A 25,561-nucleotide genomic window follows, 5' to 3' on the forward strand; every position below is an offset into this window, starting at 1 on the left:
AAACCCCCCCACCCCCCGCAGCGTTCGTCCTCTCCCTTGTCGGTTATTCGGACTCGCTCTCACGAACCTCTCCAACCGATCGATTTCAATCTTCTTTTCCTATCACTCACTCCCGCAGATGGCTCAGTCCGATATCGAGGCCGCCACTGCGCTCAAGGTGCAGGGGAACAAGGCCTTTGCCCAGCATGAGTGGCCGGCCGCGGTCGATTTCTACACCCAGGCGATAGCAAAGTACGATCGGGAACCTTCGTTCTTCAGCAACAGAGCGCAGGTATGTGTTTGCGAGCGGTGGCGGAGTTGATTGCCCACGGATAATTGTGAAGGAGGTCTATGTTGAGGGTTGCAGGGCGCTGACCGGGCCTCTAGGCACATATCAAACTCGAGGCGTATGGGTTTGCGATCGCGGACGCCACCAAGGCGTTGGAGCTCGACCCTGCGTATGTCAAGGTTTGTGTTCCGTTAATGTTTGTTTCGGATGGAATCGATGGACATAACTGATGTCGTAGGCATATTGGCGACGAGCCCTCGCAAACACCGCCATCCTGAACTACCGCGACGCCCTCAAAGACTTCAAAGCCGTTGTGAAGCGCGAACCCAACAACCGCGATGCGAAGCTGAAGCTGGCCGATTGCGAGAAGCTGGTCCGACGGATAGAGTTCGAGAAGGCCATTGAGGTCAGCGATCCGCCGTCCGCGTTCGAGGACTTGGACATCGATGCGATGGCTGTGGAGTCCAGCTACGACGGTGTCCGACTCGAGAAGGAAATGACTCAGGAATTTATCGATGATATGATTGAGAGGTTCAAGAATGGCAAGAAAATCCACCGCAAGTATGCGTTCCAGATTGTCAAGGCTGTCAAGGACATTGTCTATGCGGAGCCGACGATGGTCGAGATTGGAGTGGATAAAGGGAAGAAGCTGACGGTGTGCGGTGACACGCACGGTAAGTCTCTTTTGAATCGTCTGATGATATCTTGACATCTTGAGCTGATCTTTCTTTCTGCAGGCCAATTCTTCGACCTCCTGAACATCTTCAAATTGAACGGGTACCCGTCCGAGACACACGCTTATCTCTTCAACGGTGACTTTGTCGACCGTGGCTCGTGGTCCACCGAGATCGCTCTGCTCCTGTACGCATACAAGTGGCTGCGGCCCGACGGTATCTTCCTCAACCGTGGCAACCACGAGACGGACGACATGAACAAGGTCTATGGGTTCGAAGGCGAGTGCAAGGCCAAGTACAACGAGCGCCTGTTCAAGGTCTTCTCCGAGTCCTTCTCTGCCTTGCCTTTGGCCACTTTGATTGGCAACAAGTACTTCGTGCTGCACGGCGGTCTCTTCTCCGACGACAAGATCACGCTCGACGACATCCGGAAACTGAACCGCCACAGCCAGCGACAGCCTGGCCAGCAGGGCCTGATGATGGAGATGCTCTGGACCGACCCCCAGACCGAGCCCGGTCGTGGACCCAGCAAGCGTGGTGTCGGCCTCCAGTTCGGGCCTGACGTGACGAAGCGCTTCTGCGAGAATAACGGTCTTGCGGCCATCATCCGGTCACACGAGGTCCGCATGGAGGGTTACGAGGTTGAGCATGACGGACGCTGTATCACCGTCTTCTCCGCACCCAAGTACTGCGACACAACCGAGAACAAGGGTGCCTTCATCAACATCGGCCCTGAGCTCAAGCTTGATTTCCAGGTCTTCGAGGCGGTGCCTCATCCTGATATCAAACCAATGGTACGTTGTTTTTATTCCCATTTTTAGCCCCTGTAGTTCAGGACCGAGGATGTTGTGCTGACAGTTGCCATAGGCCTACGCGCAGAACTCGATCCTGTCGATGATGTGAAATGACTCCGAATGATTTCAGCACTGGTTGGCGTTTGTTTCGGATAAAAGAGACGATCTTTCTCGTTGGTCAGAACTTAGCGACCTTTGGCTATCGAAACTAGATACTTCATATGGCTTGTATTTGGTTGGACTGAACGTGGTGGTGTATCTTTTCCTTGGAGATCGATGTTTGGATCACTTGCATAGCGGCACAATCATATACGATAAGAATATACCAAATTGTCCTTTCGCAACTTCCTTGACCTTGAGATAGTCAATTGCAGTATAGTGAACAACAGGATATCTCGTTCACCGGGCAATGATGCTGTGATGTAAATTTATCCGCCCGCTTCAACCCCGCGGGGATCGATCCGTCTCCTACATTCTTCCTGACGCTCTTCTCTCCGGCCACTATTTTCTCTTTCAAGCACCAATTTACCCCTCCTCATCAATCTTAATTTTCACCTCTATAGAGAGAAAGATGGAATACGACCCCCAAACCCGTACGTTTCCCCCCCGTCTTCCCAAGGAGGGGCACCAGTTAACCCCACCATCTTCTCCTCAGCGCAATACCTCACCTCCGATCCCTCCAGCTTCGGTTACGTCTCTGCCCGCGAGCGATGGCCGGTCATTATCGTACGTTCCCTCATCTCAGTCTGCGCGCTCATTAGCTCCCAGTTTCTGATCAACCTGCCTAGACCGGCGCGATCGATGATCTCCACCGCACGGTAGCCGACGTCACCGATGAGGAGAAACGCAAGGAGGGCAAGGCCATCATCGCAGAGCTGGCGAAGCTGAAATACGAGATCCAGCACGACAGGAAATTGACGTGAGTACCTTTGGCTGCTTCACACGCGATCCTAGGACGGTCAATTGATTGACTGCTTTTAATTGTTGTTCAGACCCCTTCCCGACGATGGCGAGCCCGGTATCGCCGAGTATAACCTGGAATTGGAGCAGCGGGGAACGCCCTCGTGGCTGAATGTGGCGTGGTTGTTCTCGGAGTGCTACCTTTGTGCGTTATCGATGGGTTACATAGACTGGGTTTGGAGGAAATGCTGACGGCAATAGATCGGCGCATGAGTACGCTTTTCGCGTTGTCCAAGCACTGGAAGCGCTACGATGTCTTCGCCCGGCAGAAGATGGCGACGTTCAAGTCGTCCCGTCCGGCCGTGCTTGAGCTGGCAGCTAGATACCATGAGCTGGCGTTGCAGGCTCAGAAGGGCAAGGGCGTGGATGGCAAGAGTGCCGAGGAGGTCGAGCAGACCGATCGGCTGCTCTTCTCCGAGATGTGCGAGATCTGCTTATGGGGTAATGCGACCGACCTTTCTCTCCTCACCTCTCTCACCTACGAGGATATCCAGAAGCTGCAGGGCTCGCACGCGCGCAAGGCGGCCGAATCCAATATCCTTGTCAACGACCTAGATGCTGCGTTTGATGTGCTCGCCAAGGCGCAGAGGGAGAAAAAGGACGGCGAGCGCCGCGTGGATATCGTGCTCGACAATTCCGGCTTCGAGTTGTTCGTGGATCTTATTCTGGCTGGATATTTGCTCTCTGCTGGTCTGGCGACGACTGTGGTACTCCACCCCAAGTTGATCCCCTGGTTCGTCTCGGACGTCACGCCGCGGGACTTTACAGATCTTCTCAACGCCCTTGCAGATCCCCAGGGCTTCTACACGGCTCCCGACGAGTCGGGCCGTGAATATGAACCTCTTTCTGAGAAGGAATTGGCCGAGGTCAGGTTCCTGTTCGAGCAGTGGAGCGAGTTCCACCGTGAAGGCAAACTGATCATTCGCCCGCATGCATTCTGGACCGACTGCGGGTCGTACTGGCGCATGCCGCATGCCGCGCCCGACTTAGTCGAAGATTTGAAGCAGAGCGAGCTTGTTCTATTCAAGGGTGATCTAAATTACCGAAAGCTGACAAGCGATGTGAGTATTCGATTATCTGTATGCTCTTTGGCATTCTTTGGATATGGCTAACCACGTTCTCAGGCCGCCTGGGATCCAACCACTCCTTTTAACACCGCTATTGGCTCGCTGGGCCCCCAGTCGGGCGTTCGTATCATGTCCTTCCGTACCTGCAAGGCAGATGTCGTGGTTGGGCTGGCTCCCGGTGAGGACGAGAAACTTCGCCAGACGCCCGGAGGGGGTGGCTCTGAGGCCCGTAAGTGGGCGTGGAGCGGTAAATGGGCAGTCATCTCGTTCTGCGACGGCAAGATATAACTACCAGTTCAAATGTATATGATTGCATAGAGTAAAAATAGTGGGTACCTTGGATATAATGTGACTCTTAACGATAACATGCTCAATGTCTCTCACGAGATGAGATATTGAACGAGGTATTCGAAGGGTATCAAGGATATCTCGGAAGTACTCTACCCAAATAATCTCACAAAATCTATATATAACTTCTCACCCTCAAGCATCCTCAACATATTCCCCTAACGGCTGAACCCCCGACCCCTTCTCCTGACTATCAGCCGGAGAGCTTGCACGCCGCAGACGAGCATCCCCCGCCAACCTCCGGCCCTGGCCATGCGTTCTCCGCTCCTTGCGAATCTCCTTCGAGATCTTCACGGCGCTTTTATCCGGGTTCGTGAAGAGGTAGTCGATCTCCTCGAGCGTCAGGTTGGCCGTTTCAGGGTAACAGAAGTAGACGAGCGGGACGACGGCGAGGTTGGTGCACATGAAGATCAGGTATGCCTTCCACTGCAGCCGGTTGATGATGATGGGCGTGATCGTGACGACGAAGAAGTTCTGTTCGCGGAAGCCAATCAGTCAGCCTTTTTCTATCTGTGTTCTGTGTTCTGTAGGGTGGGCATGTAGATTGGTGGAGGGAAGGGAAGGGAAGAGGCAGTGACGCACGCAGATCCAATTCGATGAAACCCCCACGGCCGTCCCCTTAGCCCTCGCATGTAGCGGAAGAATCTCCGGGACATAGACCCACGGGATGCAGTTGACAGAGGCCCCAAAGATAAGCATTTAGAGGAAGAAGAAGGCGACGGCTGCGGGGGACGGGTGGATGTCTCAATGCCTGTGCCAATTCCTGTGACGAATTCTCCCGACCATCAGATGGAACACCGAGAAGGCTGATGCTTGTAACGATGCGCCGATCTTGCTCTCTGTTAGATGGAGCCCTTCACACAAGCCTTCGGGATAGGGCGTACTCACAATTACCCACAGCATCGCAAACCACATCGTCCCGTTGCCTTCCCAGCCATTCCGCAAGCACAAAGTCGACAATGCACCCGGTGAAGCAGCCAAGGCTGTATATCGACACGATAATCCCCATCAGACTATCCCCGGGATGATGCATCGTCTCGAGGAAGTCATCATTCCCGACGATCCCGCTGAATACTCCTTGGTCGTAGCCTAGCAGGGGTACCGAGCGAGGTTCAGTTAGAGGATCAACAAGAGCTGATCACCAAGGGCAGCCTTACCAAACAGTATAAACGCCATGCCACATGCTGCCCATATGGTCGCTTGAAGGGTAACCCCCGTTCCGAATACATTCCTGGATGTATCGCGCTCGATACCCGAACGCGCGTAGACTCGTGCTCTGATATGCCATGGTAGAAGATAGGGGAAATTGCGCAAGTATATATCCTACCAATGGTATCGCCGATCTTCAATGTACATCCAATGCGACATGGATCTCCATGCTCAGTATTCAGCCCGTGTTGCCAGGATTTACCCCAGACATGTCCCAATCAGGCAACCCGAGGCCCGCATATTACCCCAGAAAACCCTCGACAGTTACCCCGCAGAGTATGGGGAATCTGCATCTCCCCGGCTCGAATCGCTCTAGTCGCTCTGGAAGCGGAAAGCCACTCGACCTTATAGTCGCATAGGATGATAACGCTCGGGCCTTATCTCATTTTCTTGGCCGGTGTGATTGGTGGTCGCTTGCAGAGGCGCAGAACCGAGACGGGCCATCTAGCTGGAACCCGAGCAAGTGTTTTTTTCCACCACACTCTGGCGTCGTTGTTTGTGAACCGCTTTCAGCTCCATCGAGATGCTATGCAACACGACAGATTGGAGACTGGGCACATCGAGTTCGAGTCCACTCTTCCCGAGGGCAGCGGATTAAATCTGTTTCCTTGGATTGCACCGGCTTGACGGCTGCGGAACGGATGTTGGTGTATACAACGACCGCCACGGAAGACCGAACGTGATCTCAATATGTCCAGTGGCTTCCCGTGGGTATCTCTAACAGGGATCAGCTTTGAGATAGGCTCTCACAGGCTCTCTCGCTACACTGCATACAAAGGCGAACCTCAAGCCATGGGATGAGAATATCATGCGGAGACGACACTCAACCCTCGACTCACTCTGCCGCCCCCGCTCACAGGGAATCCTTATTCCTTAGACCAGCAAACAAGGCTGATCAGAGATAAGATCGATATTCGGAAACTGCCCGAGAACTCTTAGCCTCATGCAGCCTTCCCAAAAGATAGGTTAAGTCCTTAGGGGAAGATGCTTACGTAGTAGATATTTATAGGCCTCAATCCTTCGTTGACACTCCGTCTCTGTTAGATCGCAGGCCAGCTGTGCCCTCAAATAGTCAGATCACGCCGTGCGGCGTTCGTGACATAAGTGGCTCCATGACTGGGTTGTAGCGTTCGACCTACGGGAATAGTCCTACATCGTGAACTTCGCTTAGATACCGAGGTTTTGGAAGTCCTAAATAACGCAACGTGTTCGAGTCTCTTGTTGTTGGACTACGGAGTACCTTCCCGCCAGCAACTACCAGTCTGTCAGGTAGCACAGAACCTATGGTGTCAACTAGAGGGCTGCGCGGCCTTGTTCAACGCTTCAGAAGGCCTAGCGAACTACTGGCACACTGGCTTCAATCACATTAATTGTTTAGTTGTGCGAGGATGGGTGAGTGGCCTCGGAGGCATGACCAGGCGTACCTTGTCTTGGTTGAAAGTAGACAACCCTCCACGTTTGGACAGGATACGCATCGTCTCGACGCTAGTAAAAGACAAACGAAATGAACAATCTCATATGGGTATAATGATAACCTGTCAATGATGCTCAGACAGAAAGAGTTCTGGTCTTGACAGGCAAACCAATCCGACATGAAAAATAAATGGGAAAACAAAGAAACAGGATCACCCTCTCGAGACATGTAAGACCATATTGAAAGATTGAGTTCCTGTGGAAACATCCCAGCCCCTACGCCTATACCAGTGTATCAATCCTTCCTGCCTAACGCTTTCCCAAGACAAATTCGGAGAGAAAAAGAAAACAGATATCAAAGTCGCCAATATGATCAAGTATTATATGTTTTGGCATGTTCCCGGAGCACCTCTCTGCTTTTGCGGGTCTGGTCTTTCCGTTTCAGTCGGGCTTGAGCAGCGAGCATGCGTTCTGGAGGTATGGATTCCCGCTGTAGCGCGCCAATGCTGTGTCTTTTCCCTGGTCGTTCGGCAGCACGGGAGTCCGGTAGACCAGACAGCGTATCCAGACTGTACTTTGTGGGAGCACGACGCGATTTGGAGCGTTGAGTTCGTGGCTGTTGACTGTCCAAACTTGCCAAGTGGCGCGCGAGGGAGTCAATCGTTGTATGGGTCGGCTGATGCGCTCGATAATCACGTTGGCTGTACATCGGCTTCATAGCAAGTGCTCCCGTGGAGTCGTCGAAGAGCTGCTCAGGGGGCGAAGAGGGTGGAATTAAGTCTGTCTCCTGCGCGGTCGCTCTCTGCAGACTAGCTGCTGTCTTGTATGGTGATTCTCCAGTAAGAAACTGGTGAGAATGAACTCCTTCCAAGCCCAGGGCTTGAGCAGCTTTCACAATATCAAGTTCAACAGTGGGATTCTGTGTACTGCGCATGCGCCGGTCCTTTGCTCGTGGGCTAGGACTGGGCGGTTCATCAATGTCTTGTGTTTCGTCAATATCCGCTTTCCGAGGGCTAATGCGCCCAAAGTCGTACACCTGAACTCCAGTGAACTCTTTACGAGGACTGTATGAGTGACGGCTATAGACTCGATCGTCGGGAACCTTTTCAAGTGCTGCTACCTTCAGTTTGAGAAGGTCAATCTGATCCTGCATACGGCGTCGTTCTTCATCGAATGATCCTCTGAGGTCCTCCTCCATTTCGCGATGTTCCTGTGAAGCTGTCTTCAAGCGTTGCCGATACTCTTGAATCCGTCCCTCCAATTTGATCTCGCGTTGTTTCAGCTTCGCCTCCTTTGCCTTGCGGCGTCCCTCGTATTTGCTCATTTCCTGTTTCACTCGTGCCAGTGATTGCTTCAGTGTGAGATTCTCTCTGGCCAGCTCGGAGGCCTTCTGCTCTGAATTCTGCACTAGCTCCTTAAGTTTGTCGACTTCCGATTGCTGGCGCTTCATCTCGTCGATCTTTGCATTTGCCTGGTTCAGCGCCTGCTGGGTTTTGCGCAGCTCCTGGCTAACTTTCTCAGGAGAGCCCTCCGCATCTGATTTATCCACAGAATCATCCAAATCACCATCGACCACTCCGTGTCGTTCTAGAAGCTTGCGTAGCATGTTGACGCGATGCTTGTACTGCATGGCTAGCGCTGTCTGTTTTGTCAGATCTTGAACCAGCTGTTCTCTGTCCGCCTTTGCATTCTCCGTGACCATCGTAGAGGCGAGTTGTGTGACATGACGTTCCATCTCAGCCACCTTCGATTCCTCCTCTTTTAATTTCTTGGCTAGACGCGAGGCTTCCGTCTCCTTCATGAGAGCGAATTTCTTCGCTGCGGACCGATATTGAATCAATTTTCTGATTTCATTTGTGGTTTTGGCACGGTAGTTGTCGAATTCGGCTTTCCAATATTTACCCGACTGGGAGCGCGGGTCTTCCAGATTGATTGTGTCATCATTCTCTTCTGCTTTGGTCGATTTTGGCACCATCTTGGTTTCGTTCGTCGCGAAAGGATCGTCATCGATTTTGCGATCGGTAGTCTCATTAGGAGACTTATCGCGGGAGTCCAGTAATGCTTGCGTCAGTTTGCTTCGCGGTTTATCCTTGCCGTCAGAAGAGCCAGATATCCATTGGCTGCTTAAGTTGCCAGAAAGATTCATTGGCGTTCTGAGCGATTTGTTGTTAAAGATATCGTCGCGTTTTCGTTCATTATCGACAACTCCATCACCAAACGAGACGGTCTTCCGCCGGTTCGATGCGGTACCGGGTGTCACGAGGATGCTCTTCGTGGGTGACGCCATCGCGTTCATTCCCGTATCGAGGTCTACCTTGCCAGTTGCGATAACATTTGTCGCACGATCGGGGGCCAGAAACTTCGGCGCTTCACTCTTGCTTCGCGAACGATTTTCTTGTTTACTGTCCGTTTTCGCTTCTCGGTCACTCTGCTCTTCGTCTTCCGCGCCTGGCGTGCCAAACAAGGCGCTTTTGAACGCGCGAATGGCGAACACGGGAGCTGGCGTTTCTGGTGGCTCCATAACTTTTGAGTTGTCTGAGAGAGAAAAAAAACAACAGTACAAGTCAGCGCGCGACCATCACGTATCCTGAAACTTGGAATATAGATGCTGGTGGTCGGCTATTGGCCATCACCCATCACGCGGGTGGATGCTCCAGCTCGAGGCGGACACTGAGAGACAAACCTGCGTTCTGCCCACTCATCCAGCCCACCATCGTGTCTGAGAAAACGGGGATCAAGTCTAAATTAGTCAAATCAACCGTAGACGCATCGCATCGGCGACGCCATTGGTGACTTGCAAGGGATTCCAACAGGGCGTGGGATTGACGTGGAGCGCTGTGCTTTGTTTACGCTTCTCCAGCAGCGACGCTAAGCCGGCAGGGCGGTGAGCGGAAAATCATCGGAGCGTCATCTGCCCAGCCAATCGACCCTCGATCACAATCGTTTTATATCCGCTGCTGCTGCTCCGTGCTTTTCTTCCTGCCCTCGACTTATCTAGTTTCCCGTCTCCCCGCCATACCAAACCAAAAACTCAACTATAGGAGACATTCCTTCTTCCAATTTCGTGCTTCCAGTTTTAGATATGTCCCCCTTCGAGATATAGAGGGCTGCAGCTTCGGCTGCATCTTTGTCACTCGCGTCTCACGTGGCAAAGACCTCCTGAATCTGGGTTCACATCGTCCACACCGCCCACCGCCCCGCTATGCCTCACAAACAGAAGAAGAACTCGAATCATGCGCCTAAGAACGGCTCTCCCCGAGCGGAGAGGAAACGGTCAGTGCCGGATTCTGCTCCGCTTGCTTTGCCCGGGTTAGCGACGACGAATTACCGGGAAATCCACCAGAATGAAGTCGAGGCGTTGCACTCGATCTATGGGGATGACTTTGAAGAAATCAAGCACAGGCGTTCTGCCTGGCAGGTGCGCATGGTCTGCCTCGAGTGCTTTCTGGCTATGAGCTAGCTAACATTGGAACCTATAGCAATCGTCCGATGTGGCTTTCAAGCTTCATCTGCGGTCTTCGTCTGACCCCGAAGTTCGCGTGGATATGCTCGTAGAGCTACCTACAACATATCCAAAGACCTATCCGAATCTGTCGCTGGATAATTCGGAGCATATGCGCCATACGGCTCGATCAAGAATTCAAGATATCATACGGAACAAACCCAAAGAACTACTCGGTTCGGAAATGATATATGAAATTGCCGTCTCAATCCAGGACGTTCTCGAAGATGTCGCTCAGGCTCAGGCTCAGGATAAGGATCTTCCCAGTCTAGAAGAGGAACGCATGGAACAAGAAGCCGCCGCAAATCAACGGGCAGAATTGGAACGACAAGAGGAGCTCCGGAAAAGAGAAGCGGAAACAGCAGAAGAAGAGCGAGCTTTGCAGCAGCTCTTGGAGGACAAACTCAGAGAACGGACCAAGGCTCGCCTTTCGAGGAGAAAGAGCAAGACCTCGGGGATGGACCTGTCCGGATTTGTTGACTCCGCGGACCAGTTTCCTGGGGCAATCTCCTTCGATCCGCCATTGATAATGAATGACATCGACGAACAACCGCTGGGCTTCCAGACCGTATATGGGAAGACACTCCTGCAAAGCAGTCAAGGCAAGGAAACCTTTACGGTTAGGCCCGTTGTGTCCGAGAGCCGAGCACATGCACCCCTTCTAGTCTTGAAGGAGCTCTCTCTAGATGGGAAAGGTTCGGAGTCGTTGGCATTTCGGGAGCGAATGCGTGCCAGCGAGGACAAGCTTGAGGCTCTGAAGAAACTTCGGCATCCCAACCTGGTGGATTTTATTGGTTTCAAGATATATAGACCTTTAGACTCCTTTGATACGCAGGACAGCACCTGGAGAGTTTACCTGCTTCTTGAGTATGCGAACAAGGGCTCGCTCTCCGAGTTCTTGGACATTGTGGGGACAGTGTCCGTGGAGATTATCCGTAGTTGGATGATTCAGCTTCTCGAGGCTCTTGAGTTCTATCACCGCAGCGGATTCGTGCATGGGGATATCCACTGTGGACGCATAATGTTGTTCAGGAACCCGCACGGTGGCACCATTGTAAAGCTGCAGGCAAGCATTGAAGAAGCACTTCCGGACACTGAAGGCACCAAGCGATGCCTGACCACCTCCAAATCACCCTTTTGGATGCCTCCGGAACTTACGCAAGAGAACGCGCCGCTGACAATGAAGACTGATGTATGGGACATGGGTATAGTCTTCCTGCAGATGGCATTTGGCAAGGATGTGCTGCAGCGCTACACATCGGCCAACGCACTCATGGGGACTTTAGGCCTCTCGGCACCCCTGCAGGATCTGCTGCACGAATTCTTCCGACCAGATCCCAAGAAACGGCCAACTGCTTTCCAGCTGCAACCCTTTGAGTTTTTCCGCGTTGACACCCCATTGATTGCTCGCACTAGTACCTCGAGCTCAGTCTCACTGCCGCGACGTCCGCGCCTCGACTCTATTGGTGGTCTTCCTGCATTCTCCCGATATAACCAAGATTTTGATGAGGCCGGGCGCCTGGGCAAGGGCGGTTTTGGTCAGGTAGTAAAGGCCAGGAACAAGCTCGATGGTCGTTTCTATGCGGTCAAGAAGATTTCCCAGAGGTCTGCAGCCGCGCTTAAAGACACTCTGTCGGAGATCATGCTGTTATCGAGACTCAACCACCCATACGTGGTTCGTTATTTCACCGCGTGGCTGGAGGAAGAGTACGATCAAGTCGATGAAGAAGCTATCTCTTCGACTGAAGGGGATCCTTTCGCAAGTCGAGATGCGAACGAATTTGATTATAGTACTACTGGAGGTCTTGACTTTATCAGCTCCAGCGGTTACCCCAAGATCGAGTTCGCCTCCGATAGTGAGGACGAGCAGAATAGGAGCATGTCACATCAGAATGGGACGGCGTCAATTGTCTCCTACAGTGAGCCAAGTGCCACAGGGACTGAGCTTAGTCGAGTAAGGTCCGGCTCTCAAGGTCGACCACATCTTACTACTCTTTTTATTCAGATGGAGTACTGTGAGAAACATGTGAGTTTTATTGCCTCTTATTTGGCCCTTTGGGCGTTTTGCTAACTTTCCGAGACTCTCCGTGATTTGATCAGAAACGGTTTATATGATGATATTGATCGAACTTGGCGTCTGTTCCGTCAGATCCTCGACGGGTTGAGTCATATCCACAGCCATGGCATTATACATCGAGATCTGAAACCCGACAATATCTTCATTGATGTAGCAAGCAACCCGCGCATTGGAGATTTTGGTCTAGCTACCAGCGGGCAGTTTACCACGGCCGTGCGATCTTCTACCACAGCAGACTTTGAGGGGAACCTCACTCGTAGTTTGGGTACGACTTACTACGTTGCGCCGGAGATGAAGTCGGTCTCTTCAGGTCACTATAATGAGAAGGTTGATGTAAGTACAAGATCTTGGGCACATGAAAGGCAAAACTAGTTCGCTAATCAGTGGCAGATGTATTCCCTGGGTATCATCTTCTTCGAAATGTGCCATGCTTTGCCCACAGGTATGGAACGCGACCAGACACTGCGGGCGATTCGAGAAGAGCATCATATTCTTCCGGCGACTTTCCAGTACTCGGATAAGGCACTTCAGGGTAGCATCATCGAGTCATTATTGAGCCATGACCCGAAAGAACGACCTTCTGCATCAGAACTTCTCCAAAGTGGCAAGATTCCTCTACAGGTTGAAGAAGAGACGTTCAGACGAGCAATCGTTCATCTCCTTTCTGATCCTAATGCTCCCGACTACAAGAAGATCCTTTCGGCTATCTTTTCGCAATCACCAAAGAAGTTTGAAGATATTGCCTGGGATATGGAGTCGCGCGCTGCCCCGGCTGCCAATGAATTACTTGTTCAGGGTCTGGTCAAAGAACGGCTCACCGCCATATTCCGCAGACACGGAGCGGTGGAAACGACTAGGCAGATGCTATTCCCTCGATCTCAACACTATAGAAGTGGTGCTGTGCGATTGCTAGATTCATCGGGTAATCTGCTCCAGCTACCGTTCGATCTAACGTTACCGAATGCACGCTCCATACCCCGGCAAGATCCCTCACTGGAAAAGACGTATGCATTTGGCACAGTTTATCGAGAAATGCCTCATGGGGGTGAGCCCCGAACTCACAAAGAAGTGGACTTTGATATTGTATCGCGAAATGCTCTGGATCTCGCGCTGAAGGAAGCGGAGGTAATCAAAGTGCTTGACGAAATCATTGAGGAATTCCCACCACTAAGGTCATCTCCGATGAGCTTCTTGATCAATCATTCCGATCTTCTTCAACTCATTATGGACTTCTGCCGAATCACTCCTTCTCAAGTTCCACTGGTCAAGGAAGTGATTAGTAAGTTGAATTTCGGTAAATGGTCGATGCAAAAAATTAGAAGTGAGCTTCGTTCACCTTCCATTGGGGTTGCTTCTACCTCGCTAGATGACCTTGCGAGATTCGATTTTAGAGGTTTGTTTGCGATCTCACACCACTGCTTCTGGCTTCCAGACTAACACGCAGTAGACACTCCGAAGCAGGCTCACAAACGGCTCAAAGCCATTATGGAAGGCACAGCATTTGCGGAGCGGCTGGCGCCCATATTCGCCCGCATCAACCTGCTGGTTACATACTTGCAAGGGTTCGATGTCAAGCGGAAAGTCTACGTCAATCCTTTAGGTAGTCTAAACGACAAGTTCTTCAAAGGCAGCATCCTGTTCCAGTGCGTCTTCAACACCAAACGACCAGATGTTTTCGCAGCTGGCGGTCGGTATGACAAACTGGTGCAAGAATTCTGCCCGAAAGTTTTGACAGGCCGCCCCCAAACGCATGCGGTTGGTTTCAATTTGAGCTGGGATAGGCTTAGCTCGGCGATGCTCGATTATCTCAAAGGCACAACAAAGGCATCGATCAAGGGGTCTGAATCGGATGCTGGCGCATTCTGGAAGACGCGAAGGGTAAGTCGAATTCATACAGATAGTCTAACGTGTGGCTTTCTAACAAGAGTAGTGTGATGTGCTTGTTGCCAGCTTTGACGCAACCGTGTTGCGCACAATGGGTATCAAGCTGGTTCAGGACCTATGGTCCAGTGATATCAGTTCGGAACTTGCAGTTGACGCCTCATCTCTGGAAGAGCTTCTCTCCAAGTACAAGGATCACAATCACAGCTGGATTGTCATCGCGAAGCAGGATAGCAAGGAGCGTGGCTTTAAAGTGCGATGCCTCGTTCCTAAGGAAGAACTAGATATACGGAGCTCCGAACTTATCCCTTGGCTTCGAAATGAGATACGCGCGCGCAATCAACGGGAGGGCGCCCCTGACTTACGACAGGCTCGAATGCCGAGTCAGACAGATTCAATCGCCGGTGTCAATGAGCGGGCCAACGATGTGCGCATCCTGGTCTCTCAGCATCGGAGCAAGAAAACCAACCGGAGGAACATTGTGGAGTCCGGTATGTCCATGCACCCAGTGGTGGCATCACCAAAATGAGCTATTACTAACCAGAACATAGCCCTCCTCCGTGCCCGTGAAGTCGTTGAGAGAGCCATCAACGGACCAATCGCCGCTATAGACACTCGAGACGATCTCCTTGAAGCCATCAGGGATACGCGTCTATCGGATCCCGATAGCTGGCGCTCCGTCATACAGAGTGCCCCACTTACTGAACGAAAGTACCTCAGTCAGGTTCACGAGCTGCTGCTTGACCTTGCTAATGACATCCTTACGAATGATGGCCCGGACACCGTCAGCAATGCGTTCATCTATAATTACCGAACAGGATCGTGTCTATACTATGACCTAGGGCGTGGAAGTGAGAAGTAAATGGTTGAATGAATGAATGACTGAATGAATGAATTAAAAGATGCAAAGAAATATGCTATACCTTTGCTTGTGTGAATTCTGCTTCGATTAGACGTATTTTTTTGTCTCTTCTCATTGTTCTGATAGCGAAATATACCCGCCCACCAACGCCTTGAATGAATAAGTCATAACGAAAGATAAAAATGACAACCAAGTTGAGGTATCTTTTGCTGTTGTACATGCGACCAAATCAATCACTGTCATCATCACTGCCGTAGGCGACCAGAGGGCCGCCGGAACTCGCAGGCGCTTTCTGCGTTACCACACTCCCGCCCGTCAGTCCTCTGAGCGCTGCCACGGTCGAAGTCGAGAAAATCCCGCCGCTCTCTGACTGCGGCTGCGGCGCTATGGCAGCTGAGGACGACGACGCCGCCGCCGCCGCCTCGATCATCAAATGTTGCTCCGGCGCCTCAAGCTGACCCGCGCTGCCAGCATCCTCCAACTGTTTTGCGCGAGAGTACCAGACGTCGTCGGGCGCCTCATACCCGTCCAGCCCGAAGCTCCCCTCGATCTTCTTCTTTTTGCGCGCCTCCGGGTCCCGACCTTCCAGCTCCGCCACAAACTCTGCAGGCAGCGCCCTACGCACCGCCTCCGCTGCCTGCTCCTCCAACCGCCTAGCCTCACGCTTCTGCGCCAACGGGTTCGGGTCGACGGTCGCCCAGCGCACATTGAGGATCTCATTATGGTCCAGACTCTGGTGCGCCATGGCCTCCTTGGCGAACTGGGCATTCGCCTCGTTGGTGTAAGTGACGAAGGCGACGCCGCGCGAGGTCAGCACACGGATGCGGTCGATCTGGCCCCACTCGGCGAAGTGGCGCGAGACGACCTCCTCGATGTCGTCGGTGACGTGGATGCGGCCGACGTACAGCGTGCGGTTCTGGCGCGTGAATGAGCCCACGCCGCCCATGTCGTCGCGGTAGTCGCTGAACTTGTCGCGGCCGAAGCAGTCGACGTTGGGGTTGAAGAGGTCGTGCAGCGTCGGCAGCCGGTGCAGGTACTCGCACTCGTGGCCCTTGGGGCAGACGCCGCGCGCGAAGAACAGGCAGAAGTAGGATCCCGGGACCTTGTCGGCGCGTGTGTAGCCGCTGTCCTTGACGATGTTGCAGCGGGACGGCGCGGCGTGCTTCGAGAGGTACTTGTCTTCGCGGTCGCCGCCGGACCACTTGTTGTACCAGATGTTGAAGATGGTGCCGGTCTGCGGGGGCGGCTCGGATTTGATCGTCGCTGGGTCGACCTGTGGCCGGGCGGGTCGTCGTTTGCGGCGGATTATCTTCTTCGTCTTCTTCTGTGTGCCGTCGGTCTCCGTGACGGTGACGGCCGCCGTCTCTGAGGTTTGAGTGAGAGCATTTTCGTCACTGGGCGCTGGTCCCTCTGGTTCGGCCGATTCTGTCCGTAGCGGAGTGGGTTCTGTAGCGTGTGGAGGATCGACAACAGCTGTCTCTGCCATGGCTGCAAGCGTGGAGGATGTGTTGTGTCGTTGTGTGAAACGGAGGTTTGAGCAGAAGAAGCCGTGATGGAACTATTCCCTGATCAAATCCCCAAAAGGCGATGTTGGCGATTACATAATCGGTAAGGTCTTGGCATCGTTTTTGCTGGGACGAATTTGATACCTCTCGTACTATGCTTCGAGAGACTCTCGTTCTATATTCTCTGTTTAGATAATTCGGTTTATACGAGGCTCGTTTCTCGCTTGTTCCTGCAACACTGACTGGCACTCCTATCAGACCTCTTGAGGCGGTCGTCTTCTCTACGAACTACATACTCAATTTCGCAGCCTGTGAGGGGTCAGTGGGACTCCAACCGTCAAGATGGTGAACATTACAGACAAAATCAAGGAGTGAGTCTCTATTCCAATGTTTGATGAAACAGTAATCTCATGTAGAACCATCACAGGATCGAAGATGAGATGCGCCGGACGCAGAGTAAGTCTTTGCCCATACATACAAGCATCTAGAGAACCCCGCAGCTAACCATGCAACAGAAAACAAGGCCACAGGTGGGATTCCAATGCCTGGTTCGTCGAGTTCCATGTTCTAACTATTCTCAGAATACCATCTGGGTCTGTTGAAAGGGTGTGTACATCATCCCAGTACCGGCGCACGTGCTTGCATGCTAACTCCACGGGGTCCAGAAAACTCGCCCGGTTAAGAGCACAGCTCCTGGAGCCGACTGGCGGCGCCGGCGGCGGTGGCACGGGCTTCGACGTAAGCAAGAGTGGCGATGCGCGCGTTGCGCTGGTCGGCTTCCCCTCAGTGGGAAAGTCGACGTTCCTATCCAAGATCACCAAGACGCGGAGCGAGGCCGCCGCATACTCATTCACGACGCTTACGGCCATCCCCGGTGTGCTGGAGTACGGGGGCGCAGAGATCCAGATTCTCGATCTTCCCGGTATCATTGAGGGTGCCGCCGAGGGTAAGGGACGAGGACGGCAGGTTATCTCTGCTGCTAAGGTTCGTGCTGCGGATTGGAGATTCGAGGCACCCGGCGGGGGAGAACGCTCTACTGACTCGATTTCTCTAGACAAGCGATTTGATCCTGATGGTCCTCGACGCGACGAAGCGGGCTGAGCAGCGAGCTCTTCTAGAGGCGGAACTGGACGCCGTTGGGATCCGACTGAACAAAGAGCCTCCGTAAGCATCGCAACCACAAAAGCATTACATGCATCAACATCATCGCCGTCGTCGTGGTCATCACGCTAATCGAACATTAGCAATATCTACCTCAAGATCAAGAAAGCCGGCGGCATGAAAATCACCTTTCAGACGCCCCCCAAGAACCTGGACGAGAAGATGATCTTCAACGTCCTCCGCGACTATCGCATTCTCAACTGCGAGGTCCTCGTCCGCGACGAATACGGTATGCCCCCCCTTCGCTCCCACCATAGCGGTTGAATGAAGCAGAACCTAACCCTACCCCAACCCAGCAACAATCGACGACTTCATCGACGTGATCATGAAAGACCACCGGAAATACATCAGATGGTACGTTCTCTCCAGCCCCACCCCTCCACGTCCCCAAGTCACGACGCTAAACTCACCGCACAGTCTCTACGTCTACAACAAGATCGACAGCGTCAGCCTGGACTTCCTGGACCAGCTCGCCCGCGAACCACACACAGCCGTGATGAGCTGCGAGCTCGATCTCGGCGTGCAGGACGTCGTCGAACGCATCTGGACAGAACTCCGTTTGATCCGGGTGTATACCAAACGGTACGCCTCAGGCCTCCCCCGAGAAGAGAAGAGAGAGACTAACAATACCATGATTACAGGAAAGGAGAAGAACCCGATTTCTCGGAGGCGCTCATCGTGCGCAGCAACTCCAGTATCGAGGATGTGTGCGACTCCATCCACCGGACGCTCAAGGAGACGTTCAAGTATGCGTTGGTGTGGGGGGCGAGTGCGAGACATATCCCCCAGCGGGTGGGACTGGGCCATGTGGTGGCGGACGAGGATGTAGTGTCGATAGTTGCGAAATAAGGCAGAGGGGGGTGGTAGGATATTGTATTCATTTTATGATGTATGGACGAAATGAGATTGGGAGGATGACATGACACCATTAGCAGAGGACGTGCTGGGTCACATGAGGTAGATAGTAAGGATTATTTGGACAAACTTCTTAGTTTCAGTCATTACTATCTACTCCGGAGTCTACACTGTTACAGCAAGGGCGGGAGAATTGATATATGTGCAAAACTTCATAATTGCAATGGAAGAACTTTATGAACAAATCATGAACCCAACGTATTCCGTCCCAAGATGTAAACCAATGACTCCAGCGAACAAGGCAATTATATTCATTTAAGCAGCAGCGGCAACGGCGGCGGCGGCGGCAGCTGCCTGCACGTTCTGCATGCCAATGGTTGGCTGCACACCGACCCGCTCCTTGGCCAGAAGATCAACCAGAAGGGGGCTGGGGATGCTGTCACGCTGGGGGTGGAAAGCAGCCTGGTTGGCCTTGTACTTGCGCACACTGTCGATGTAGATATCGAAGAGGTAAGAGGAGTCCAGAGGACCACCCTTGGCCTCGGGGTGGAACTGTGTGCTGAAAATGGGACGAGACTTGTGGATCATACCCTCGTTGCTCGAGTCGTTCAAGTTGACGAAGTAGGGCTTCCAGTCAGAGGGCAGGGTGTCGACGTCCACAGCATAACCGTGGTTCTGGCTGGTGATGTGGCAGCGGCCGGTGCTCATATCCAGAGCGGGGATGTTGTGAGCACGGTTACCGTACTTGAGCTTGATGGTGCGAGCACCAGCGGCCAGAGCCAAAAGCTGGTGACCCAAGCAGATACCGAAAATGGGCACCTGGGAGGTCTCCATCAAGCGACGAAGGTGGTAGGTGGTGTCCTGGCAGTGAGTGGGGTCACCGGGGCCGTTGGAGATGAAGACACCATCGAAGTGGTGGGCAACCTTGTGGATGGGGTAGTCGAAAGGGAACACGGTAATGCTGGCGCCACGGCTGACCAGGCTACGCAGAATGTTCTCCTTGACACCACAATCGATGACAGCGACGTGGCACTGAGGATCGGCGGCGCTCACGTGGAAAGGAGCTTTGGTGCTGACCTGACGGACAAGATGGATCTGCTCAGGATCGGTAAAGGCCTCGTCCTGGTCGGCATCGTACTCCTCGCCAACAGTGATACGAGCAAGGGAAGAACCCTGCTCACGCAGGTAGGTGACGATAGCCCGAGTATCGACACCGGAGATGGCAGGCACACCCTCGCGAGCACACCACTCGCCCAGGGACTCGACGGCGGTCCAGTGGCTGTACTGTTCAGCCACATCGGCCACCACGACACCAGCAGCCTGGAGGTGGGGGGACTCGAAGTACTTGAGGAGACCGTGCTGGTCCCGCTCCGCAGAAGGCACACCGTAGTTGCCAATCAGGGGCTGAGTGAATACCAGGATCTGACCACGGTAGGAGGGATCGGTCAGGGACTCTGGGTATCCGACCAAAGAAGTGGTGAAGACGGCTTCACCGGAAATGTTGGTCCGGGCTCCAAAGGACTTGCCATGGAAGATAGGACCATCACGGATTGTGAACGTGGCACGCTCGTGAGGAACACGCTGGTTACGAACGGTGGCCATCAAGCGAGACTGGATGGAGGCGTTTACAGAGGGGAAGGCCCGGCCCTTGGCGGGGATCGCCTTGCAGAATCGAGCAAACATGACTTGTGGAGGAAGATGGATGAGTGATGTAGTTGCGGATTGTGGTGTTGGAAGTGGGGTTTCAATAGTTTCCGGAAGCTTTCCAGAGGTGATCCGAGATATAGTCCTAAAGGGAGAAGAACATGTTAGCCGTCTGTTCAAGGCCCTTTTTAAGGGAGAAAGAGACAGTGGTGGCGGGTATGACATGCGTGTGGCCAGAATAAGGGGACATACCTGAGAAGTGAAGACAGAAGGTGCCAAAACCATAAGCGCGACTGTGCTGTTACCAGTCACTGGAAAATTGATAATTGATTGGGGATGTCTAAATAGACATAAGATTCGAGAGAGAATCGATGGATATTGTGGGGTTGATTGAGTGATGGGATCTCAAGACTGCTGGATGAAGAGAAGGAGAAGGAGAAGAAAGGAAGAGAAGAAAAAACGAGGGCGACCGCAGAATTTGAGCCTTTTGCGGCAAAACTGCGATGGTCGGCCCGGCTGAACGGCACGTGCCCCGCCTCACCGACTTGGGGGTGCACCGGACCAATCACAGCGCGTGCATTTGGCCGGCCGTCATCGGCCTTCATTTGATACAGTACGGTACTGGTAATTCCTGTGACAAACCAAATTCCATCCAAACAAATGATATGGAAATAAAATATTATATGAAAGATGGATGGAAGTAGATATTACCCTATAAAATTAACACGTCATTTGAATCATTTTGACATTTTGATTACCACCTCTAACTACTATGTAGATGCAAGATATGAGCATGTATCACACCGCTGTGTCAAGCATACTGTCATATCTGTCAGACTCTGAAGAATCCGATGGGTTATCTAAGGCTTAGCAAGAATTGAGATACTATGTTGGCATTGAAGCTTGCTAAAGGTAAAAAGGACACAATATGCTCCGTAAGGGCGGCCGGCACCGATACTTATCCTCTCAAAAAGAAGGGAGTCGACAGAAGCCATCATGACTATGCGAGCAACCACATTGGGCTTCAAACTTCGATTGGCAAACCAAAGATAATACCCGTGGTGGTACCTATGACTCATCCCGCAAGTTGCAACAGCAGAACTCCTCAAGGGTTCTCGGCTTCAACTCTGGTGGAGTAGACTAGACAGGCTACTACTGAAGCGCTGACTATCCTTCAAAGTTTTAAAGTTACCTACGGAGTACACTGCGATCTCTCACCAAGAAACTTCCTTCACCTTGACTCAGAGTCGGATCTTAATGATAATGTGAAGATTACCGACTTCACGGGTGCTTCTTTATGTGGTTTAAACCTGTCGACTACTCCGGTGATAGGGTTTCAATACCTGGTTATGATTAGGATGCCCCTCTGGTATTTGGTCACACTGCTTGACTTTATATAATGGCTGACTCTTATCCACATGACGATGTCTCTAGTGAGGAGGGTTGAGAAGCTCTATAAAGCCTGAAAATTCCTAGTGTTCCCTCAGTCATCTGTGCAACTACGGAGTATTCTCATGCAATGTTGGCATTGACAGGTAGCCTCAGCTGAACTAATATACGACTACCTCACAGCTATTGAGGGAATCACTTCTACCCATAGTTCAACTATTGCTCACGCAAAATTGCCATCACATCATCCAGCAGACTCTTCAAAGTTAAATCCTTGAGTTGAACCGCTACAATGGTTTGAAATAACAGCCGGGTAAATGGCCATCCAGCTGGTAGCATGATGGATTCTGCAATATGGGCGCCAAGTGATGCCCAGCAGCTCAGCGATTTCACCTGAAAGAAGACGAAAAAGATATTTAAACCCAATATATGTTATATTATGTTGAAGCATGACACCAGCCTGGGTCGAAGGTCCCCAGAGCTGATGCCTATGGCCAACTAACGGGAGGGTCAGATGTCAAGAAACTAGACCAGCGATGGCATAAATGGCCAATGCATCTATACTATGTAGATAAGGAGAGACATCTGACCGATAAAGAAGGAAGAAGAGAAGAAGGAAGAAACATGGATAGAGGAGCATCGTGCAAAGCAGAGACTTTTATGGTCGAGATAGCCACGAATGACGATCATGCTGCGGTGCATCTTCCTCAAGTGGAGCGTAGCCTGTGGACAGTCGATATGTTTCTAAGCACTTGGCTGACAGAATTAGGATTCTTCTCGGAATCAATGCCGATGAGGAAAGAAATCGAAACGGCCGAAGCTCAAGTCATTGGGATGTGCTGGATGAGTGGCGGTGTAACAACAAGAAGAAATACATACCTAACCAAGACTCAACCCCCAAATCATGAAACACAACCATGGCAATACTGGCAGATACTCCATACTGAGCCAGCATTCGACGCTGTGAATGGAGACAAGTTTTAACAAAAACACGTCAAACATCGACAACAGCCGAAACAGCGACAGGGCCGTTGTAATCATGCACTGATGACGTGGTGGCTGGTGCATTCCACCAGGAGGAGGGGCAACAACATCAGCAATCATAATAAAATTGATCGCGATCCACCTTGAGCAACGTTGGATTCTGCGAGTATCCTATCTGGATATCTAGCGCAGGATGGCTGTCAAAACGATGCGACGAGCTTTTGGCTCGATCCCAAGGCACGACACCCTCCAGTTGCTCCAAGGTCTACTACAGAGGCTCAGCCATCTGCTGCACATCGCCATCTCGTTCATCCTTTTGCCCTTCGACAACGCCGTTCTTCTGGCTGCCTGTCTTGTCGGATATGCCCTTCATCTCGTCTCACGCTCAAGTCCTAGTCGTCGCAGAAAAGCAGCATTGGGAACTGCGGGTTTCTATCCAAAGACGGTCCTCGTCACCGGCATAGATACTCATTATGGGCTGGCCGTAGCGCGAGCCTGGTACTACCAAGGCCACCGGGTGGTGGGCGTCAACATCACCCATACCTCCATCCGACCAGGAGAAGGCATGTCCAGAACCATCGCGGCATTCTACTCCATCCCCAAAGCACAATATGTCTCACGGTTGCTTGATCTCATCCACCGGGAAAAAGTGGACATCTGGGTGCCTTGTTCCGACCAGCTCACGGTCATGGAGGATGCGATGGCGAAAGAGGTAGTTGAAAGCCGAACCGACTGCAAATGCATCCACCTGGACACGGAACTAGCAGCCAGGTTCAACCAACCGGAATCCTTCCTCCAATACCTCGTCGAGAAGGACCTCCCCGTGGTCGAAACCCACCAGGTGCAGTCGCGTGCATCAATCCACAAGATCTTGCACCGGTCTCCTTCGAAGATCTACCACATGCGCAGTGCGAGCTCCCTTGCGGCCGGCGGCAAGGTCGTTGTCCTGCCCAAGCGCACGCTCAGCCTGACGTACTCCGAAGTCAGCGAGATCCAGATCTCCAAGGACCGGCCTTGGATGCTCCAGCAACAGACCCGGCTAGGGACCTACTACGCTGAGCTGCTGGTGGTCCGGGGCTTTGTCAAGGCGATCACGATCCGACCCTCGAATCACCAACTGATTTGGGGGCGGTCGCGTCTCGACGAAGCGCTCGCCATCGCTATCCGCAAGCTCATGGAGCGGTTTGCCATGCAAGGGGGACCGCGCATGACGGGCCATCTATGTGTGGAGTTGATGATCGATGAGGAATTCGATACAAACTCCGTTCGCCATGTGATCCACATCGCTGGCTGTACGCAAGGTGCGGCTGCCGTCAAAACGCTTTTGCTCGACGCGTCCGGCTCGTTCCCGGCGGGCTGCCTGAGTGTGCTCTCCCCTCAGGCCCAAGGATCTCCGGCAGAGACGACAAACACGCACATTGGGACTATGATGTGCAGGACACCCGTCCAGAATTCGAAATTTGACGAGGCTCTCCAAGCTCGCGATTTTCATAGACTTGCACTCATCATTTCCGAGGGAATGCAGGTACTCGACTGCCTGAACCATGCAGCGAGCCAGTTCGTGTTCTGGAAGAACTGGCGATATTCCCATTTCGACCCGCTACCATGGTGGTGGGATGTGCATATCTATCAGCCGATCAAGCACTTTGAGATGGCCTTCGAAAAACCTGCGGCCTACGATAAGAATATATGAAACGATATCTCCCATATATTCCCCATTATTAGCGGTTTTGCTTTCTTCGGGGTGGTGTTATTAATATAGGAGCATTGGGTGGCGTCCTTTTTGACCTTTTTTTGAGCATGAAATTTGAGTGTTGCAGATCTTCGATTTCATTTCTATACGATGCGACAGCTGTTTCAGATAACCTTTTAAATTATACGACTGTAATTTTTGGAGGATTCATATTCTTCTTCACAGACATACACAGTAGTAGATAGATGATCCTGGTGCTCGAAGCCAAGAGTGGCTGAAGCGGCAACTATGTTTTCCATGAATAGAACCGTTTCCTAGGAGAACAACCAAGGTTAATCGTTAGACCACTAGTAACTACTCTAGGTTCTGGCCACGCTCAAACAGATCCACTTGCGTCCACCAGCATCGTCATCTGTTAACATACAGATGTACCAGGTACTCAGTACCTCTGTGGATAGGGTACCTGATTGTACACAGTAGAGTACTGTGTACTTGCGACACACTCAGGTCGTCACACAAAACAACAGCTACAAGCTGATCCCACAAGACAATTCAATATGACGCTCAACTGAATAAAATACGTTCTATGGAGTAGACAGTCAATTGAAGAGCCTGAGTGGCGCAGGGGTATCGTTAAATGTGGCTTGGATGCTGTACACAAACAATGAAGAGAGAGTACAGTGTCTACCTCCCTCGAAGGCAGAACAGCGTTCAATAATAGTATATTGAAAGAACCAAGAGACATCGAATGCCGTATCCAGCATGATCTATGCAGCAAGGATCGGTCCAAAGGATAGAACCCAATAATAATAATAATGCATGTCGGGTAATAATAATGTACTGTGTAGGGACAGCGCCATGAGGCAGAAGCATTAATATACTGCTATCGTGCTGCCCACCTGACAACCAAACAGTAGTAGTATCATTTCATCATCTCTGCTAAGGTACATACCTACGGAGTATACATATTCCAACTACCTACCTTGCCTCTTCCTCGATATTGTTTGTATCTTACAAGGTCTGTGGCTGTTTTCTGCATATTTTCTTTTCGACTCCCTTGTACTTTGAGGTCGGTCTCTACTGGGTATTCATTATTACGGAGCAGTGTCCAACAGCGGCATCGGTCGGGTTGCCCCGTTGCGCTGCGCAATCCATTTTTAAATGCCATCAGCATAAACAATTACACTAGACCATCCTCTACACAGCCCACACCAGTCGTCACGAAATACCTTTCAACATTTGCGGGACAAAAATAGGCTGCAACAATTTAGAGAG

General features: G+C 52.0%; 9 protein-coding genes across 9 annotated transcripts, besides 2 other annotated features; 5 read left to right on the forward strand and 4 right to left on the reverse strand.

Moving 5' to 3' along the window:
• Nucleotides 1-118: 118 nt before the first annotated feature.
• ppt1 (protein serine/threonine phosphatase PPT1) lies at nt 119-1,845 on the forward strand (the record flags this gene model as incomplete). Its single annotated transcript, XM_001274004.1, has 5 exons — nt 119-271; nt 367-447; nt 507-942; nt 1,006-1,736; nt 1,810-1,845. The coding sequence occupies 5 exons, from the start codon at nt 119-121 to the stop codon at nt 1,843-1,845; spliced, it is 1,437 nt and encodes a 478-aa protein (XP_001274005.1).
• A 462-nt stretch (nt 1,846-2,307) lies between these two features.
• Nucleotides 2,308-4,051, forward strand: ACLA_010030 (damage-control phosphatase ARMT1 family protein; the record flags this gene model as incomplete). Its single annotated transcript, XM_001274005.1, has 6 exons — nt 2,308-2,329; nt 2,392-2,462; nt 2,525-2,655; nt 2,729-2,841; nt 2,898-3,757; nt 3,821-4,051. The coding sequence occupies 6 exons, from the start codon at nt 2,308-2,310 to the stop codon at nt 4,049-4,051; spliced, it is 1,428 nt and encodes a 475-aa protein (XP_001274006.1).
• Nucleotides 4,052-4,246: 195 nt separating this feature from the next.
• ACLA_010040 (putative MFS sugar transporter) lies at nt 4,247-4,810 on the reverse strand (the record flags this gene model as incomplete). Its single annotated transcript, XM_001274006.1, has 2 exons — nt 4,247-4,585; nt 4,694-4,810. 2 exons carry the CDS (start codon nt 4,808-4,810, stop codon nt 4,247-4,249), a joined length of 456 nt encoding a protein of 151 aa, XP_001274007.1.
• A 2,296-nt stretch (nt 4,811-7,106) lies between these two features.
• ACLA_010050 (uncharacterized protein) lies at nt 7,107-9,254 on the reverse strand (the record flags this gene model as incomplete). The annotated part of the gene is made up of 1 exon (XM_001274007.1): nt 7,107-9,254. The coding sequence occupies one exon, from the start codon at nt 9,252-9,254 to the stop codon at nt 7,107-7,109; it is 2,148 nt and encodes a 715-aa protein (XP_001274008.1).
• Nucleotides 9,255-9,935: 681 nt separating this feature from the next.
• Nucleotides 9,936-15,055, forward strand: cpcC (putative protein kinase (Gcn2); the record flags this gene model as incomplete). The annotated part of the gene is made up of 7 exons (XM_001274008.1): nt 9,936-10,151; nt 10,213-12,261; nt 12,316-12,645; nt 12,703-13,705; nt 13,760-14,190; nt 14,243-14,684; nt 14,745-15,055. 7 exons carry the CDS (start codon nt 9,936-9,938, stop codon nt 15,053-15,055), a joined length of 4,782 nt encoding a protein of 1,593 aa, XP_001274009.1.
• A 5-nt stretch (nt 15,056-15,060) lies between these two features.
• Nucleotides 15,061-15,089: a microsatellite.
• Nucleotides 15,090-15,284: 195 nt separating this feature from the next.
• On the reverse strand, nt 15,285-16,541 carry cwc2 (active spliceosome conformation promoter CWC2; the record flags this gene model as incomplete). The annotated part of the gene is made up of 1 exon (XM_001274009.1): nt 15,285-16,541. The coding sequence occupies one exon, from the start codon at nt 16,539-16,541 to the stop codon at nt 15,285-15,287; it is 1,257 nt and encodes a 418-aa protein (XP_001274010.1).
• A 361-nt stretch (nt 16,542-16,902) lies between these two features.
• Nucleotides 16,903-18,570, forward strand: ACLA_010080 (putative GTP binding protein (Gtp1); the record flags this gene model as incomplete). The annotated part of the gene is made up of 9 exons (XM_001274010.1): nt 16,903-16,931; nt 16,988-17,016; nt 17,142-17,166; nt 17,226-17,544; nt 17,615-17,724; nt 17,805-17,950; nt 18,018-18,075; nt 18,139-18,303; nt 18,363-18,570. 9 exons carry the CDS (start codon nt 16,903-16,905, stop codon nt 18,568-18,570), a joined length of 1,089 nt encoding a protein of 362 aa, XP_001274011.1.
• A 321-nt stretch (nt 18,571-18,891) lies between these two features.
• Nucleotides 18,892-20,259, reverse strand: cpa1 (carbamoyl-phosphate synthase (glutamine-hydrolyzing) CPA1; the record flags this gene model as incomplete). The annotated part of the gene is made up of 1 exon (XM_001274011.1): nt 18,892-20,259. The coding sequence occupies one exon, from the start codon at nt 20,257-20,259 to the stop codon at nt 18,892-18,894; it is 1,368 nt and encodes a 455-aa protein (XP_001274012.1).
• Nucleotides 18,896-18,927: a microsatellite.
• A 2,527-nt stretch (nt 20,260-22,786) lies between the features above and the next one.
• On the forward strand, nt 22,787-24,286 carry ACLA_010100 (uncharacterized protein; the record flags this gene model as incomplete). Its single annotated transcript, XM_001274012.1, has 1 exon — nt 22,787-24,286. One exon carries the CDS (start codon nt 22,787-22,789, stop codon nt 24,284-24,286), a length of 1,500 nt encoding a protein of 499 aa, XP_001274013.1.
• Nucleotides 24,287-25,561: the final 1,275 nt, after the last annotated feature.

Source organism: Aspergillus clavatus, genomic scaffold (genome assembly GCF_000002715.2).
Source record: "Aspergillus clavatus NRRL 1 1099423829795 genomic scaffold, whole genome shotgun sequence".
NCBI lineage: Eukaryota > Fungi > Ascomycota > Eurotiomycetes > Eurotiales > Aspergillaceae > Aspergillus > Aspergillus clavatus.